Genomic DNA, 19104 nt, shown 5'->3' with positions numbered 1-19104 from the left:
AATTATAATTCATTTTACTCTAAAACATGTAACAGTTGGTGTCTTGTAAACATAATTAGTGTAATTTGCAGAGAAAAATGTTAAACTGTTTGTACAACTGTAAATGTTTGATTGAATAGATGAGAAAACAAGTAAGCTGTTGTTTGAACAAAACATGACAGTTACACTCTGATTCAAAAATAATTATATTGGATATATTTAGAGGATTTCAGGCACACACAATACGATAAAGAAAGTAGTTTTTAGTAACAACAAAACAACACTTCACATGAAATATCATACAACCAAATTATGTTGTTTTCTAAGTTCACATAAAATATTATATAGATTGTGTAAAATGAAACTTGCTGTAATTAGAAAGGGTTAAGTGTTGAATACAAAATATCCATTGAAGAATCAGAATATTTCAATACATATATTGGTTATTGTGTTCCTGATTATATCAGTTTATTTACATTTTACTAATGGTAAACCAATTCAGTGAGGTCTAATATTAGGTAAATAATGGTAAACCAATTCAGTGAGGCCTAATATTAGGTAAATAATGGCAAACCAATTCAGTGAGGCCTAATATTAGGTAAATAATGGCAAACCAATTCAGTGAGGCCTAATATTAGGTAAATAATGGTAAACCAATTCAGTGAGGCCTAATATTAGGTAAATAATGGCAAACCAATTCAGTGAGGCCTAATATTAGGTAAAGTAATATTTCCCTAACAATTTGTTTTATCTGCCCTTAATGTTTGTATATCATCCTTACAGATTCGTTTGTCAAATGGCCAGACTCTAACTAATAGTTTTGGTGCTAGTGAATCATTGGCAGCAGTTCGACTGTATATAGAACTTAACAGAACAGACGGAAATCTTCCCTTCTCGTTGATGACTACCTTTCCTCGAACAGTCTTCACTGAAGAAGATATGCAGAAGCCTTTGAAAGCTCTAGGTCAGTATTAAAGTTATAATAACTTGAGTTCAGAACGTCTTTGGTATAGACATTTGATGTATTGAGTTCAGATGTCTTTGGTATAGACACTTACTTGATGTATTGGAGTCCAGAATGCTTTTGTTCCCAAAAGTAGGAACATATCTTTGGAAAGTTCATCAAAATCAACAAGTTATTCCTTACTGTAATGTTTTAGAAAAGTATAAACCATGTTGTCTGATGCTGTAGTCGATAGAATTCTACTGTCCTGCATGAAAGTGTAAACCATTGTACTTATGGTTTACCATACACGTAAAAGAAAGTTCTAAATACTTGTCTAATATAAAATGATTTACATACACATCAGAGATTTAAAATACATGGGTAACAGAAGTATACTGAGTCCAGTAATGGCTTGTGGGTAGATAAATTTCTACAGATGGTAAATGTTTAAAAAAATTGTACATGTATATACCCTCGACCATCTATTGCTGTGATGTAAGACATGGCTACTTTATGTATCTAAAATTGGGCTTTTAGGGCTGTTGAACATGTAGAGCAGTGGTGTTAAAACTAGATACAGCTGATACTGTACTGGGCAAATCATTTCTTTTTTGGTAGTCTCTACTATCATTCCTTTTATTTCAGGGTTGGTTCCATCAGCTGTTCTTACAGTGACCAAACCTCAGTGATTATTGTACGCAACGACATACACCTTACAGAGTTTAGATATCACAAGTAGTTAAACCATCTGAAGTAATAAGAGTTTCCTTTGATAACTGATAAAAATTACAAACGAAGTGCTTTGAATTAGAAACTTTCTGGAAGACACCAAACTTTGTCTGTAACTGAAGAATATGCAAAGTGATGAATTTTCTTCTTCCATGTTAAAATTTAAACACAAATATCTTAGTAAGGTATCTCAATGTGTTAAACATTGTGCATTCATTACAGTATGTCATTTCCCCTTATTTCACATACAGCTGAAATAAACATTGTTATTGTTTTGATACAAATTACTTGTTGATTGTTTTTCAATGTATTGTTGTGAACACATACAAAACTAATTACAATAAAGAAACATGGTCAAGTAATTCAGATGAACTAGTTTAGTTAAAGATTTTATTTTTAAATAAGCTGTGTTAAACATCATAATTAAATGTACAACATAAATTATCAGCGACACCAAAAAAACTCAATCTCAAATGGTTTGAAAGTAAAATGTAGATACCTTGTATTGAGAACATGGTAGAAACAAGATAACGTGGTCTTGAGCTATTAATATTCATACTTAAAATATTAAGATAAGTTACTATGCTTACTCTTATAAAAGGTTTTAATTTGATAAAGAAAATATTTGTCTTTAAATTAAGAGCAAAATAAAGTACTGTCTTTGAAAACCATCTTTCCACTACAAGAAAGGTCCAAATTGAGCATGTTTAAACTGATTATGAAACATGTATAATAACACTTGTCTCTTCTTAGCCAGACAAACTGACCACTTCTGACATTGAAAGAAAAGTTTACTTGACAGAAAATTGTAGGAAAAAAGATAAAAGTTATACCCCTGAATTCAAGTCACAATGGGGAAAGAAGGAAGGGGTTATACAGTTATTTTATATTCATACAAACTTTTAGACTGATCTCTAATATTTCAGTTTTGCCAACTCAAACATTATTTTTATATGACATGAACAAATAAAACTGGTCTTATTAACACAAATCACAACTACTGATGGTTAATAATTTAGTGTTTAGTAAATACCCAGTACATGTTAGGTGGACGGAACATTTTAATAAATTACATAAATTTCCAACACTAAGTACTGTCATTTCAATATCTTGATTTATGTAATCTGCTAACTGTAACCCTGCATGAATCATGCTCTTTGGTGACAACCTTGCTTCACTAAATAAACATAGTAATACAGCAGCTTTAGTAAGAATATTATACAAGTTAATACCCTCAGCCAATTAACAACTACTGAGGGAAGAGCCAGTCATTTGAGAACCAAATATGGGAACCCAATCACAAACCAGTGTCAGACCCTCAAATTCTGAAGCCTAAAGGGAATAATTTCTATATATCTTATTAATGAAAATGTATTGCCATCTAGCTGACAGATATTTTTGCAGAAAAAACAAAAAAATAAATTAGTTGGGTACCAGTAGGTGATGATGAATATGAGTTACAGCAGAGAAAGTAAAGGTCTGATTTGAAGTGGCTATTTTGTTTTTATATATAAACAGATTAATATAAATTTCAATAAACATTTCCACTACACTGAATTTATTGAATACATGAGATTCATTCAATTAATATTAAAAACACCATCAGAAGGATTAGATAGTACTGTATTTATTATAGTCACATGGATTATCAAACTAACGGTTGTACTTAGGGTTCAATAACAGTATGCTGTCTACTTGTACTACGCAACGATTAATATTCCTTGCAACACTTGTCTCCTGTTGTAACTCAAACTAATGTATTAGTTACAGAATATCTTGGCATTTTGTTTCATTCTATACTCTTTCAGTAAATATTAATTTCATAGATTTGATGTATTACTGCAGACCCCATTAAGTACTATCATTGAACCCCAGGGGGCCTCAAAGAACAGGTTGGAAACCTCTTGATTGTTGTATTCTCTTGTTGGTGACAACTGAAATTTAATCATCTGAAAAACTGTGTATCCAGCTAATCTTTATTGACGGAAACATACTTCTGTGTAGGTGGCAGGTATTTTTCCAGGTAAAATTAATGACTTACAACAAAATGGCCGAACTGAGACACTCCCTATTAGAAGCACTGATTGCAGTAGTTGTAGCAAGTACGGGGAAAGTCTAATTTTAAATGGCAGAACTTTTTTGTAACAAAGTGGGAAGTAAGTGAACAGAACAGAAATTTCCACTGCTCCAAAAGCAAGGTAAATGCTCCCTCCACTGGGTTCTTTCCTGAAAATTCTGTAGTGAGGCTCACATTTAAAGAAAACCACTGAACTACTCGACTGGACAACTTGCTGCTCGAGGAGAGAAGTTCCGAAAGTGTGGGAAGAACAATGAAGTTGACATCGAAGCAGCAATCTCAAGGTCTCTCTTTGATAAGTGGACCTACAACTAAACCTTATATGTCTAATAATTTAGGTGATCAAAAAGAAACGTTAGATCCAAATGAATCAACTAACTCATAATAATTGCTCTTTGCTCAGAAGCCAAGATTATTAAACAATGATGACTCAAGAGAAACATATTATGAAACTTTCTGCTGTATGTTTAAACTGTAATGAGCTGACGCTATCAAGGTCAGTAAAAGGGTTATACAAGGTATGGGTGCTGGACTGACTAAGTAAGCAGAACCAGGAAGAATATCCGACAGCTTGACGATGCTGCTAAAGCTACAGATGATTGATAATCATTAAAACTTCCTAAAGAGGAAGTCAGCCAGCACTTTGCTGAAGTATCGATAACAAGAACGTCAGTACAAGAGAAGTGGCTGAAGATTGAAAGTCTACCTGCAACCAATGGATAATCAGATTTGTTTTTATTGTTAGTTGTTGCACATGATCATAATAAAATTGATCAATTAAGTATAAGAACTACTTGCAGGTAGTTGTGCATACTGTTTGGCAGATCATGAGGATACAAAAGAGGTCAAATAAAACCTAATGTAACAGCTGAAAAGGCAGCTCTTCCACATCATAAGATGCTGCTTCTGGACTCCATAAAGCTCTTCTTCAACAAAAGAAGTTTCTTACGGACTCCATAAAGCTCTCCTTCAACAAAAGAAGTTTCTACGGACTCCATAAAGCTCTCCTTCAACAAAGAAGTTTCTTACGGACTCCATAAAGCTCTCCTTCAACAAAAGAAGTTTCTTCCGGACTCCATAAAGCTCTCCTTCAACAAAAGAAGTTTCTTCCGGACTCCATAAAGCTCTCCTTCAACAAAAGAAGTTTCTTCCAGACTCCATAAAGCTCTCCTGCAACAAAAGAAGTTTCTTCCAGACTCCATAAAGCTCTCCCGCAACAAAAGAAGTTTCTTCCAGACTCCATAAAGCTCTCCCGCAACAAAAGAAGTTTCTTCCAGACTCCACAAAGCTCTCCTGCAACAAAAGACTCCATACAAGTTCTCTGCACCACTTAAAAATGACCATCAGACAGTCAACTGTTTCTTGCCTGTACTCTTTGTAAGTATTTTAATGCCATAATTTTTAAACATCAAATATCATATTAAGTACTACAGAATTAAGTAACTGTCAAGCAAAAGTGTTAATTGCCATAAAAGAGTTTAACCTACTTGCAAATGCAAACGAACATGGCAGGGGTTTAGTTTAGAGAGAGAGAGAAATCTGAAGAATTCTCTCTCCAGCTGGGGTGGTCAGGAACGTTGTGGTTCCTCTTTATCCCCTCAAGTGAAAAATTATTGAAATTTCCATGGGGTTTGCCTTTATTTTATTTTGATTTTTTTAAGGTGAAGAAGTGAGGTTGGTCATAATACTGGTGAGCAAGACAAAGGTGGCACTGGAGAGGCCAGCTAGGCCAGAGCCCAAAAGGCAGATGTCAAAGCAAATATGAATGTGATATGACCCATTTCAGGGCTGGGCAATAATGTTGCCTTGGCTGGGATCTAAAGGTCCAATGTCTGAGATTTGGATGTGGTGGGAAACGGAGTGCCCCAAGAAAACCCACTTTACAGGACAGGCGCCAAAAGTTTTACCTGTCCTGTGCCCGAGATCTGAAAAAGAAGTACATATTACATTCATGAGGTTTGTCCTTTATATACTTTGTTGTGTGATTTGTGATTGCTGAAATGTTATATGGTGAAATATATTTTGTTGGTGCACTGGCTAATTTACATAGTGATGCAGTTAGTTTGTTTCTGTGATCTGCTTTTAAATAATATTTGTACGACATTTCTGTGAGTCTGTTTCTAAAAGATGGTAAGTTACTGATTTGGTGTATATAGTTTACTGGTGTGTATGATGGTAGTCTGTATGCTGCTCTTAGTATTTTGTTTTGTTGTACTTGGATTTTCTGAAGTGTGTTATTTGACATATTATATGTGACTTGACATCCATACTCTATTAACGGACGGATGTACGCCTTGTATATTTGGATAATGGTCTTTGGTGAACAGTTTGAGTGTTTGCTGGTTAAAGTTATTAAATGTGAAATGCGTTTTTTGATTGATGAGTGTGTGTTGTTAACATGTTTTTTCCATGTTAGTTTTGTGTCAAAAGTGATGCCAAGGAATGTGATGTGTTTGTTCATGTTAATGGGCATATTTCCAATTGTTCATGTTAATGGGCGTGTTTCCAAGTGAGAATTTTACTTTTTCTAGAGTTTTTCTTTGTCTTTTTAGTTTCCTGTAAAAGATGATTGCCTGTGTTTTAGTTGGATTTAAAACCACTCTCCACTTGTTACTCCAGTTCAAGACATTGTGTAGTGTTTCTTGAACGCGAGACATGGCCATTACTGGGTTTCTGGAGGTACTCCAGATAGCAATGTCGTCTGCATATTGTGAATTATGAGTGTATGTTAAACTGGAGAAAGGTATATCGCTGACAAAAATAATGTGCAATAGTGGAGAAAGGACTGATCCTTGGGGCACTCCTACAGTTATTTTGAAAGATTTGGATATAGTTTTATTGACTTTTACTTGTGCTGTTCTATCTGTTAGGAAGTTTGATATCCATTTAATAATAGTGGGATTTATTTTCAGATGTGTTAATTTGTACTTGATGGCATTGTGCCATATGCTGTCAAATGCTTTTTTAACATCTAAAGATACACCTATGGTTACCTGGTTGTTATTAAAAGCTTTGTAGACTGATTCGGTGAGTCATGTGAGGTGATCTATTGTTTGTCTGTTTTTCCTGAAGGCATTTTGAGATTCCAGAAGGATATTATTTATTTCACAAAGCTCTCCTGCAACTGATGGGATGGATATTATCTGGATTTGTCCTGTTTCTTTGGAATTGTGGTGATGATGGCTTTTTTCCATGTGTCAGGGTAGTAACCAGTTGTTAGATGTTTGTGAGGTGTTGTAATAGAAGAGCCTTTTTTCAGAATAATGTTTAGTATTTGGTCATGTCTGAGGGAAGTGTTTTTAATGTTAATTTTGAGTTCAGTGATGGTAAATTTCCCTATTGATTGAACTTGAGTAGCTTTCTAATGTCTCGCCAGGGAATTGTGGTGTGAACAAAGATTGATTTGTGTTTATGAAGTTGTTGACATGTTGTTGGTGTTGTGTGTTTTAAGTCAACTAATAGGTCCGCTTTCTCCTAGTCCGTCCTTGTGATTATGTTGTTATGTGTGATGTGTTGAAGCAAGTAATTTGTGTTTTGTTGGAAGAAATACTCTTGAATTTTTCCAAAATTCTTTGGATTGTTTTGTTTTTTCCAAGTTTTACAAAAGTTTTGCCAATTAGTTTCTTTTGCTATTATCATTTGTTGTTTAATTTTTGCATTTGTTCTGTTAATCTGTGTGTTGACGGTCAGATCACGTGTTATGAAGTGTGTTCGTCTTAACTGCCTGCATTTGATTATTAGTGCATGAATTTCCGGTGTTAGAGTCCACTGATTATGTGAGTGTTTTTCCTTTGTTTTAGGGATTGTGTTTTAATGGCTTTATGTATGGCTTCTGTGACTTGATTAATATAGTTGTCTAATTCTGTTTTGTTGTTAACATGTTCAATTGAGTGTGGTAGATATGAATCTAGTGAAGCGTTAAAAGTGAGCCAATCTGTTTTGGTGTACGTGTACACTGAGGGAGTCATGTAGAACAATACTTCTGTTTTGCTTCATGTAACTTTTCTGACACCTCTTAGACCTACTTGAAAATATGCATGTTGAATATATGGAAAACTAAGCCGAACCACCACCCTCCTACCTGATGTTACACGTGGATCAGTACATAGATAATGACTCTGACTATGAGCAAACCTTGCAATGATATCCTGCTACTGAGAACTACTTCATGACAGAAAACTCAAGAAAAGACAATGTCTACTGTATTTTCACTTATCCAAAGTATACCTAATGTTATAATGACCCTGTTTAGTCCTGTTCTGGTTAGAGCTCCATGTCCTAGGAATGTATCCTGATTAGTGCTCAGCCTTATTACATAAACAAAACCATCTGTAACAGAAATACCAATTAACAGCAATAATGAATATATAACAACTGATGTTACATATGTTACAGTAGCAGCGTTTTATTGTTCTCATAAGAAAACAAAATCTATTCTCATAATCAAAATTCTATCTTTATAGGAGATCTAAAGAATAAACACAGAAACTTTAAGATATAAAACAAACACAAATGGAAGAAAATTAACATAATTGATGACACCACCATAACTCTTATTAAACAATGTCACACTAGATCTCTCGCTGACTCATACAACACATGCCAAAAATTAGTGAAATTTAATGTGGGAAAAATGTTGACACTTACCACTCTGGTGTGTCTTCAATCTCACCCCCTATAAAAATATAACCCACCAAAAAGGAAATTCTCAGGAAAAACAACAACTAATATATAATCTACTAGCTATCAATCAGCTGCAAACCAATCTGAAATATACAAGTACTGTCAAATAATCAGAGTGCATTCAAACAAACAATATCACTACATCAACACAAAACAACAAACCATGCATGGATACCACAACTAATAACTATTATTAAACACCAAGATAGCTGAGAAGACAGTAGATGGAATAGAGGAAGCAATAGCCAAGCAATAGAAACACAATAAGAAATACTATACAAACAGAAGTTATACTGTTCAAAATGGGACAACTTCTGCCCCAGCAAAATACAAAAACAAAACCCAAACAATTCTGGTCATATTTAAAAAGACTTGTAAACAGAGAAAATGCAGAAAGTGAATACCCACCAACAGAATACAACTGATCAGTAACTTCAGTGAACAATGCGAGAACCAGAGTTGAAGAGCATCTGCTGTCATTAAATAAATGGCTTCTCCAACATTTTCAATATGTCCAACAAAGATAAAACAATTAACATCAGGAATGAAAGCACCTACTTTGTCTTCTGGAAAAAGTCTATAATATTTGGCCAAAGCTGTAAGGATGAAAACCAATTAAGATTATTTTATACTCAGCAAAAGAAGACCTAGTTGGTAAGATTAAATTAGTACCAAATCAAGAAGTAAATAACAGTTACTTAAGAAAAGAAAGATTTATAAATCCCTAAATGGAGATAAACAAAATATAATCACTGACACCAAAACTATACATGTCAATAAACTGGTAGTGTTAAAACCAATAATGTAACCAGGAATACTAAACCAAACACAGACACAGAAAATGATGCTGAAAAATTACCACAGTCTGATGACACCAAAGGATTTACACTGGTTAAATCCAAAAAAACCAAAGAGGACTTGAAAACCAAATGCTAAACAAGACAAACCAAGTACATCTGAACATAACAGAAATACCACCACCAAAATACTCAGTTATAATTCAGGGAGCACCAGCTTGAAGTGCAACTGGCAAAGGAAATCAAAAGATGTAAACAAATCAATCTATAATACACATCAAAAGTCTACCAAAAGTAAAATCTCAGTTTGCAGACAAGAACCCACTGACCTCAACAGACTACTTACATTGTGACCAGTAGATGCATTCAAAAAAGGTCAGATTACTCCCAGGAGCTAGGTCATAACCAAGAGCCTTTGTGATAAGGAGCATACAATACTCCATTGACACAGATGATACCAAGGACACACTAACATGAGGAATCAAGTTTTCCAAAGTAGATAGAATAATATCACATGTAACAACAACAAAACTTCAAATTTAGTAAAAGTAAAACACACAGTACACAAGATATAACAAAGGTAATTAATAATGGTATCACTATTTACGTTTTATTATAGTGTAAAGGTTGAAAGTGTTTAACTAAGATGGTGTCATTCACATAAATCCAACTACAGCAAGATAAAAATATATATGTAAAACAGCTCATTTGGGATGAGAAAAGTTTTTTACGTAGAGGCAGCTTTAACAACGTTTCGACCTTCTTTGGTCATCGTCATGGATTTACACCTATTATAACTATTTCAATTGTCCCTCAGTTTTCATTTTCTCTTGTTATATTTGAACTGTTTCTTATATATTTATTTCTCTTGTAATTACAAATATTGTAATTCTAGATTAGTGAAGCTGGAATTTTGAATAACTTCAAACATCTGATAAATGCTTCCTATTATTAGTTAGTGTTTTATTATTAAGCTATATTTTCCAAAAAAACAAGCCAATGAATCATCCTAAACTAACTGTTGATATCAATATGAAACAAAACCTCAATGTCCTATATATGGTTTACAGACATACATATAAGCCCTCAGCATTACAATATTACTTCATTCACGTTTGACTGAAAGAACTGAAGGTGCCACTGAACAAGGGACTTTTCAGATGTTAAGATGAAACCTTTACTTACTGCACAATCAGCACCCCTAGCAGAGTGCAAAGGAGTTCAATCATTTGGTTTTAATTATGTAATGTTTTATTTTATGCAAAAGTATTTGCTGCCTACACATTAATACATTTTCATTAATAGGGAACAGCTGGATTACCAACACGTAATTTTACCTGGTTTTCCCTTAGCTGTGGGTGTTTTACCAACCGTAATTTTACCCAGTTTTCCCTCAGCTGTGGGTGTTTTACCAACACGTAATTTTACCCGAGTTTTCCTTAACTGTGGGTGTTTTACCAACCGCGTAACTTTACCGTGTTTTCCTTAACTGTGGGTGTTTTACCAACACGTAATTTTACCTGGTTTTCCCTTAGCTGTGGGTGTTTTACCAACATATAATTTTACCGGGTTTTCCTTAACTGTGGGTGTTTTACCAACACGTAATTTTACCTGGTTTTCCCTTAGCTGTGGGTGTTTTACCAACACGTAATTTTACCGGGTTTTCCTTAGCTGTGGGTGTTTTACCAACCGCGTAATTTTACCGGGTTTTCCTTAACTGTGGGTGTTTTACCAACACGTAATTTTACCTGGTTTTCCCTTAGCTGTGGGTGTTTTACCAACACGTAGTTTTACCAGGTTTTCCTTAGCTGTAGTAAAACTAAGTACTTAAAACAACATTAGATAACTATCACATTTCACTAATACTTTATTTTAATTTCAAGGTGCAGAATAAACTGATAACTAAAGTCAACAAACAGTTCAACCATTTGACATAGAGGATGTACAAAGCTACAGCCAAGTGCATGTGTGATGTCACAGAGTAATGTTGCATAATATTAAATACCTGTACAATTAGAGGTATATTGTACATTACACAATTATAGTTTTAAAATTTCAGCTGCAAACCTAGGAGATAATCTGTGGTTTTAACAGATTTCAGATATTTTGTCAGAGTAATGTTGCATAATATTAAATACCTGTACAATTAGAGGTATATTATACATTACACAATTATAGTTTTAAAATTTCAGCTGCAAACCTAGGAGATAATCTGTGGTTTTAACAGATTTCAGATATTTTGTCAGAGTAATGTTGCATGGTATTAAATACCTGTACAATTAGAAGTATATTATACATTATATATCTTATAAAAATATTTTGTAAAATTTAAAAACTGAATGCAATAAAACACATTCCTGTTACAATATACACATCAGTATCAAACCAACAAAAATATTTTCTATTCAAAATAAAATATTTCTTATAAATATATTTCTAAAACTACTTTCACTGTAATCCAAACATTACTAGCACAACTTGCAGAGAACAAGTGCTGTAAACTAAATCTAATTGTTTGGTTTTATAGAATCAGGATTATTTTCTACACACAAAGTAACCACATTAATATTCTAAAACTGAGAAAGTTATTTTGTCAATGAGTTATTTAATTCTTTCAAAACTCTGAATGAGCAGGTAAGCTTGACACACACGTTTCTTTAATTGATCATGTACAGATCACATGGTTCCTTCAGGAAAGTAGATATTACCAGAATATATTATTATGTTCTCACGATAATCCAAGACGTTTTCATGCATACTAAAAACCTTTCTGTCATTCATCTCGATACTCATAGTATCTCTGTATCCAATCGCTAAATGTTGGCTTTGTAGATGTAACCTTCAAGTCAACTCTTTCTATTGGTAGATATAAAACTGATTCAGCCTTACATCCCTCAAGAGACACTGGACAGTCTATTAAGTTGCAGTTTAGATCAATGCAAATCTCTACTGAGGACAGGAGCGGATATTTGAAGTGCTACGATAGAAAAGACAAATGTTTTAACACATACAGTATTGATTCTTTCTTGTGAAACAAGAGATATGCAAATGACTGAGTGCTTCAATGTGTCCACGTTTAGCAACAACAAGCTAATGTGTAGTCTTAACACAAAATAAAAATGAAAACTTTGCACTGTTGACCCAACACTGACTAAAGATACATAATGTAAAAAAAAGGCACATTTGCTGTAATGGAAAAAATACAAAAGGTGTGAACAGAATATATCTTTATTTATTCATTTCCAGATGTATCTTCTCTGTTATTGAACAGAATATATCTTTATTTATTCATTTCCCGATGTATCTTCTCTGTTATTGAACAGAATATATCATTATTTGTTCATTTCCAGATGTATCTTCTCTGTAAATGCAAAATGCTTCACGACATAACTGCATTAAGAAACAAACCTCCAGACTACTAAAACAAATTAAACTTATGCCTGGACACACATTTATCATATTTTCGATTTTTTATGAGACGTACATTGTGTACATCTGTACTTAGTACAATATACAATGGAGGTGGATGGGGTAAGTTAGTTCATTGATGTAAATGTAGCACCAATAAACTTGTACAACAATAAAAGCAAGACATTTAACATGTTTTTTTACTTTGACTTGCATTTTAAGCTCATGACAGAATGAGTTTCATTTCATTTTAAACACTAATTTTTAACCATATGTATGACAGTTACTCAAAATAATTGTAATTCCTTTTAATTGTCATCAACTTCCCCACTCGTAAAACCAAACACCTCCATGTAATAGTGATCGGACATCACCACTAAAACACCTCCACGTAATAGTGATCGGACATCACCACTAAAACACCTCCACGTAATAGTGATCGGACATCACCACTAAAACACCTCCACGTAATAGTGATCGGACATCACCACTAAAACACCTCCACGTAATAGTGATCGGACATCACCACTAAAACACCTCCACGTAATATTGATCGGACATCACCACTAAAACTACTCTCTTTATTATATTTAAGTAAAATATCATTTGCCTATAATTAGATTTATTTAAAAGTACTAAACTTACCTTCAGAAGTTTTAAGATGATACAAAGTCATCAAGGAGTTTGAAGACATAAGTAATACAAATTTGTCTGCCATTACTTATGTTTACAATATACATACTTAAGATTTGTTTACACCAAACATCTATCTCCAATAGGTACTTACAGCCCCCACCCAAAACTATCTTGATCCTGGACTCCCATATCAAAAACATTATTAACAATCAGCGCATCAGTCTTTTATTACCAATAGGTTTAGTGTTGATCATGTGACAACTTTCCACCAATCATACTGTGCCATACATACTATCATAACTAGCTCACTCTACTATTCTAGAAAAATCTTCACACTTTTGAGAACTGGCACGTACAAACCAGAATCATTGGCATATCTGTGAAGAGGAAGGGTAAAAGATGGTAAGTTTTTATCAGATATACATGTTCAGTGTAAGAAAATGATAACTTCAAAAACAGTCTTACCTTCACACATAGAATCCTACATTGAAAAGGTGGCAGAGCCAGTAAAGGTGTATAAATACTGAAACAAGTGGACACAATGAAGTAAACGTTGTGGAAGAATACGAAAAGAAACCACATGTATGGGGTATAGAACTACTTGTGTAACAGCTATGCTCTTCACCCAGTAATTAACGTAGGAAAAAGAAGGCACAACCGAACTGGCAGGCACCAATGCATTCAGCAAAGAGATGAACAGTAGTGAAGTAGGCAGTGTGAGCCATATAACATCACAAGGAATGAACTGGACAAAGAAATATATCCAGAACTTAATGGGAGTACAGCTGGAAAATGGAAAGTAAAGAAATAAGAAAGAAGGCCAAATCACCTGCCTGGGCAGCAGATGTCTAGAAAAGGAAGGTCCAATCAGGTTAGAGGACAAAAAATAGAACTAGAAAAATATTGGAACAACAATAACCACAAGCAAAGAGGAGGAGAACTTATGAGAAGGAACATGCAACACTTGATTCAGAATGGACAGGGCACAAAGGAACAACAATAACCACAAGCAAAGAGGAGGATAACTTATGAGAAGGAACATGCAATACTTGATTCAGAATGGACAGGGCACAAAGGAACAACAATAACCACAAGCAAAGAGGAGAAGAACTTATGAGAAGGAACATGCAACACTTGATTCAGAATGGACAGGGCACAAAGGAACAACAATAACCACAAGCAAAGAGGAGGAGAATTTATGAGAAGGAACATGCAACACTTGATTCAGAATGGACAGGGCACAAAGGAACAACAATAACCACAAGCAAAGAGGACAAGAACTTATGAGAAGGAACATGCAACAGTTGATTCAGAATGGACAGGGTACAAAGGATCAACAATAACCACAAGCAAAGAGGACAAGAACTTATGAGAAAAAACATGCAACACTTGATGGAGAATGGACAGGGCACAAAAAATAAAACTGAGATCCAATATGGTAAAATAAAGGAATACAGAGGATGAACAATACAAAAGCAATGGAAAGGAGAGAAATAACAGGAGAGATCCTTCCAGAAAGAGCAGAATCAAAAGGTGTTTGACAGGGAAGCTACAAACAGCTGACACATACAAACTTTGAACAAACAACCAGATGATGTACTAGGAAAAACAATGTACTGAAAGACAGGAGGGGCTGAAGCTTTGACAAATGAACCAATATTTGAAGGTATACTATTACCTCTGGTATACACACAAGGAGAAAGGTCGAATGTAATAAGAAAGAAAAGACACAAAGGGTAATTTCCTAAGCTAAGGCAAGGAACCACACAAAAGCCATACATTAAGATGGAGTGTGGCATTGTCAGAATGAACTATGTCCGATTACAGTTGTCAAAGGAGAGACTGGGACAGAAGTAGGGGATGATGTTCCAATAAGCAGGACAAGACAAGGAATGGGCTGGATAAGGGAAAATAAAACCCTGGAAAGGAGACTGATTGGAGGGCAGACATAAGGGTGAAGAATCCTCCAATCCTAACTAAACTCAACTATTCCCAGAAATGAAAGGTGTGAAACCACGACCAGCAGGAAGGAATTTTGGCACTCCAGTAAGCAAGTACATCTATATATGGTGTTCTCAGTTGAGAACACATCCACTACAATATCCATGAAAGAAGGGACAACTCTTTGAGAAGAACCTAACTAGGTTGAGATAAGCAATAAGCCACTAGATTAACAATACCTGGAACATGACATGCCAAGAAGCTCTAGACTTTGAAAATACAAAGATCTGGATTTGTTTCTTCCTTGTCAGGTGGTTCCCCATTGGAACCATGGTATGACTGTAAATTTACAATGCTAGAAACCATGTTTTGATATCCATTGTGGGCAGAGCACAGATAGTCCTATTTGAAGCTTTGCATTTAATTCAAAAACAACCTTATATGATGATATAACTTATGACAGTAGAATAGTTAGATTAAATCACCCCTTCAGGAAGGGGTAGATATGAAATGCCAAAATTTCCAGGATGTTGAAATAAACAATAGACTCCTTGGCAGACTTTCAACTGTCCAGCCATCATGCATGGTCAGCCCTAATCCCAAGGGTAAGAGTAATGGGATGGTCCAAGAGAATGTCATAAAAGTTCCACTGGTCAAGAATCATCCACTGAAGGAAATGCATGTGAGCTCAACAAATGGAAGCCCACATTCCTAACAGAAAAACCCACATGTAGCAAAAAAACAAGAGGATAGGGTCATCAAGATTGCATGTTTTACATCCCTGGATTGAAGTGGGAAAGACTGGGCTTCTCAATAAAGGGAAATGAAGAAACAGAATGAACTAAGTGGGAAAGACTGGGCTTCTCAATAAAGGGAAATGAAGAAAAAGAATGAACTAAGTGGGAAAGACTGGGCTTCTCAATAAAGGGAAATGAAGAACCCTCCCACCTCCAATGAACTAAGTGGGAAAAACTGGGCTTCTCGATAAAGGGAAATGAAGAAACCCCCCCTCTCCAATGAACTAAGTGGGAAAGACTGGGCTTCTCGATAAAGGGAAATGAAGAAACAGAATGAACAAAGTGGGAAAGACTGGGCTTCTCAATAAAGGGAAATGAAGAAACAGAATGAACTAAGTGGGAAAGACTGGGCTTCTCAATAAAGGGAAATGAATAACCCTCCCACCTCCAATGAACTAAGTGGGAAAAATTGGGCTTCTCAATAAAGGGAAATGAAGAACCCTCCCACCTCCAATGAACTAAGTGGGAAAGACTGGGCTTCTCAATAAAGGGAAATGAAGAACCCTCCCACCTCCAATGAACTAAGTGGGAAAGACTGGGCTTCTTAATAAAGGGAAATGAAGAACCCTCCCACCTCCAATGAACTAAGTGGGAAAGACTGGACTTCTTAATAAAGGGAAATGAAGAAATCCCCCTTCAATGAACTAAGTGGGAAAGACTGGGCTTCTTAATAAAGGGAAATGAAAAACCCACCCTCCAATGAACCAAGTGAGAAAGACTGGGCTTCTCAATAAAGGGAAATGAAGAAACCCCCCCTCCAATGAACCAAGTGAGAAAGACTGGGCTTCTCAATAAAGGGAAATGAAGACCCCCCCTCCAATGAACTAACTGGGAAAGACTGGGCTTAATAAAGGGAAATGAAGACCCCCCCCCCCAATGAACTAAGTGGGAAAGACTGGGCTTCTCAATAAAGGGAAATGAAGAAAAACCCCCCACCTCCAATGAACTAAGTGGAAAAGACTGGGCTTTTCAATAAAGGGAAATGAAGAACCCCCCCCCTCCAATCAACTAAGTGGGAAAGACTGGGCTTCTCAATAAAGGAAATGAAGAACCCCCACCTCCAATGAACTAAGTGGGAAAGACTGGGCTTCTCAATAAAGGGAAATGAAGAAAACCCCCACCTCCAATGAACTAAGTGGGAAAGACTGGGCTTCTCAATAAAGGGAAATGAAGAAAAACCCCCACCTCCAATGAACTAAGTGGGAAAGACTGGGCTTCTCAATAAAGGGAAATAAAGAACCTACCCCCTCCAATGAACTAAGTGGGAAAGACTGGGCTTCTCAATAAAGGGAAATGAAGAAATCCCCCTTCAATGAACTAAGTGGGAAAGACTGGGCTTCTTAATAAAGGGAAATGAAAAACCCACCCTCCAATGAACTAAAATGCTGAGTTGGGTTCAGAACAAACTTATCAAATCAGATGAGAAATTCCTACCTGATAAGCTTCCCAAAGTTAGCACGACTGACTAACAGGGTACAGGAAGAGGCAATCAGGAGCCATGAAAACCACATAAGTGAAAATTACAGGCAAAATATCATATCATTCAACAAAACACATAGAAGTACGAAACAACAACACCCAGAACTGAAAGACATGACACGTGTGGACACCCAGAACTGAACGACATGACACGTGTGGACATCCAGAACTGAAAGACGACACGTGTGGACACCCAGAACTGAAAGACATGACACGTGTGGACATGATGACAGTTTGAATATGAGAACAAGTATCCATCATAACAATCTGGTGGTTCAAAGTACTGGAGAAAAAAACAAAGTGAGAGATGGGACTCTGTGGAGAAGCAAGGTGGCTCCAGATAAAAGTTCAACTGGGACAAGTCTCCAATCTTCCATTTTCTCAGGGACAACAATTAGATGGGACTAAAATCCTGGATCAGTGGGTACTCCTGTTTGAGACTAAAATTCTGGATCAGTGGGTACTCCTGTTTGACAACACCTTTGTGCAGTAGGTCTTGACCAGATGACTGGAAGAGGTATGATCCTGAGAAGAAGGAGGGAAGCTAATTATAGAAGTAAATAGGGGATAGGGTAAGAGCAGAAAGCTTCAGACAGAATCTGTAGAACCCATGAACTGTAATGAACTGTAGCCAAAAGGCACACAAATAAATTGATTGATTGATTGATTTAGTGTTTTATGGCACAAAGCAGCAAGGCTATCTGCGCCAGACATTCGGTAAAAATGTAAAAAAAAATAAAAATAAATAAATAAATGTAGTAATAGACATAAATGGAAATGAAGGTAAAACAAAAAAGTATAAAACCAATGCTGACACCTAGTCTACAATGTTATGATAGAAGGCAGAGTATAAGAAGTTGTAAGGTATTTACTCTAGCAAAAACCCTCCAGGAAGATTAACAGGTATGTTCAAGAACCACCGTCAATCACCTGAAGTTGGCCTTTCCAGTCCTGGTTCCGGGTTATGTGTCATAGCAGCGAGTATCAAAATGTAAAAGAATAGAAGTTTTAAAAGACACTCCGCAAAATCGTAATAATGAGTAGCCAAATGTCCAGTAAAAAGATAAAGTCAAGTAAATGAAGTAAAATTTGTAAAAGTAAATGAAGGTAAAAACAAAACAGCAATTAAAACAGAAAATGGTGTAAAAACCAATGGTGACATCCAGTCTTCAAAGTTGTAAAATATTTACTCTAGCAAAATGTTAATGATCATAACCCACCAGGAAGACTAACAGGTAAGTTCAAGAACCACCATCAATCACCTGAAGTTGGCCTTTCCAGTCCTGGTTCCGGGTTATGTGTCATAGCAGCTATTATCAAAATGTAAAAGAATAAAAGTTTTAAAAGACACTCCGCAAAATCGTAATAATGAGTAGCCAAATGTCCAGTAAAAAGATAAAAGTCAAGTAAATGGAGTAAAATTTGTAAAAGTAATTGAAGATAAAAGCAAAATGGCAATTAAAACAGAAAATGGTGTAAAAACCAATGTTGACATCCAGTCAACAAAGTTGTAAAGAACTACCTGTAGCAGAATGGTAATGATCCGTAACCCGCCAGGAAGACTAACAGGTAAGTATAAAAACCACCGTCAGTCACCTGAAGTTGGTCTTTCCAGTCCTGGTTCTGGGTTAT

The 19104-nt window shown here is 35.5% G+C and overlaps 2 protein-coding genes across 8 annotated transcripts in view; one reads left to right on the top strand and one right to left on the bottom strand.

Moving 5' to 3' along the window:
- Positions 1–1938, top strand: part of LOC143251865 (UBX domain-containing protein 1-like) — a 31861-nt gene extending 29923 nt beyond the window's left edge. The window contains 2 exon segments of the mRNA XM_076503162.1: positions 763–943; positions 1571–1938. Of these exon segments, the coding sequence (XP_076359277.1) occupies positions 763–943; positions 1571–1614 (225 nt within the window). The 3' untranslated portion in view covers positions 1615–1938.
- Positions 1939–2016: 78 nt separating this feature from the next.
- Positions 2017–19104, bottom strand: part of LOC143251867 (ribonuclease Oy-like) — a 53125-nt gene continuing 36037 nt past the window's right edge. For 6 of the 7 annotated variants that reach the window (XM_076503169.1, XM_076503170.1, XM_076503173.1 and 3 more), the window contains one exon: positions 11061–12188. In XM_076503169.1, coding sequence (XP_076359284.1) covers positions 11985–12188 — 204 coding nt within the window. In that variant the 3' untranslated portion in view covers positions 11061–11984. Of the gene's footprint in view, positions 8407–11060; positions 12189–19104 lie in introns of those variants that run through there. The other variant, XM_076503172.1, reaches the window with a different exon arrangement.

This window comes from Tachypleus tridentatus, chromosome 6, assembly GCF_004210375.1.
Source record: "Tachypleus tridentatus isolate NWPU-2018 chromosome 6, ASM421037v1, whole genome shotgun sequence".
NCBI lineage: Eukaryota > Metazoa > Arthropoda > Merostomata > Xiphosura > Limulidae > Tachypleus > Tachypleus tridentatus.
The sequence above is the reverse complement of the archived record's forward strand: the minus strand, read 5'-3'. Positions and strand labels throughout refer to the sequence as shown.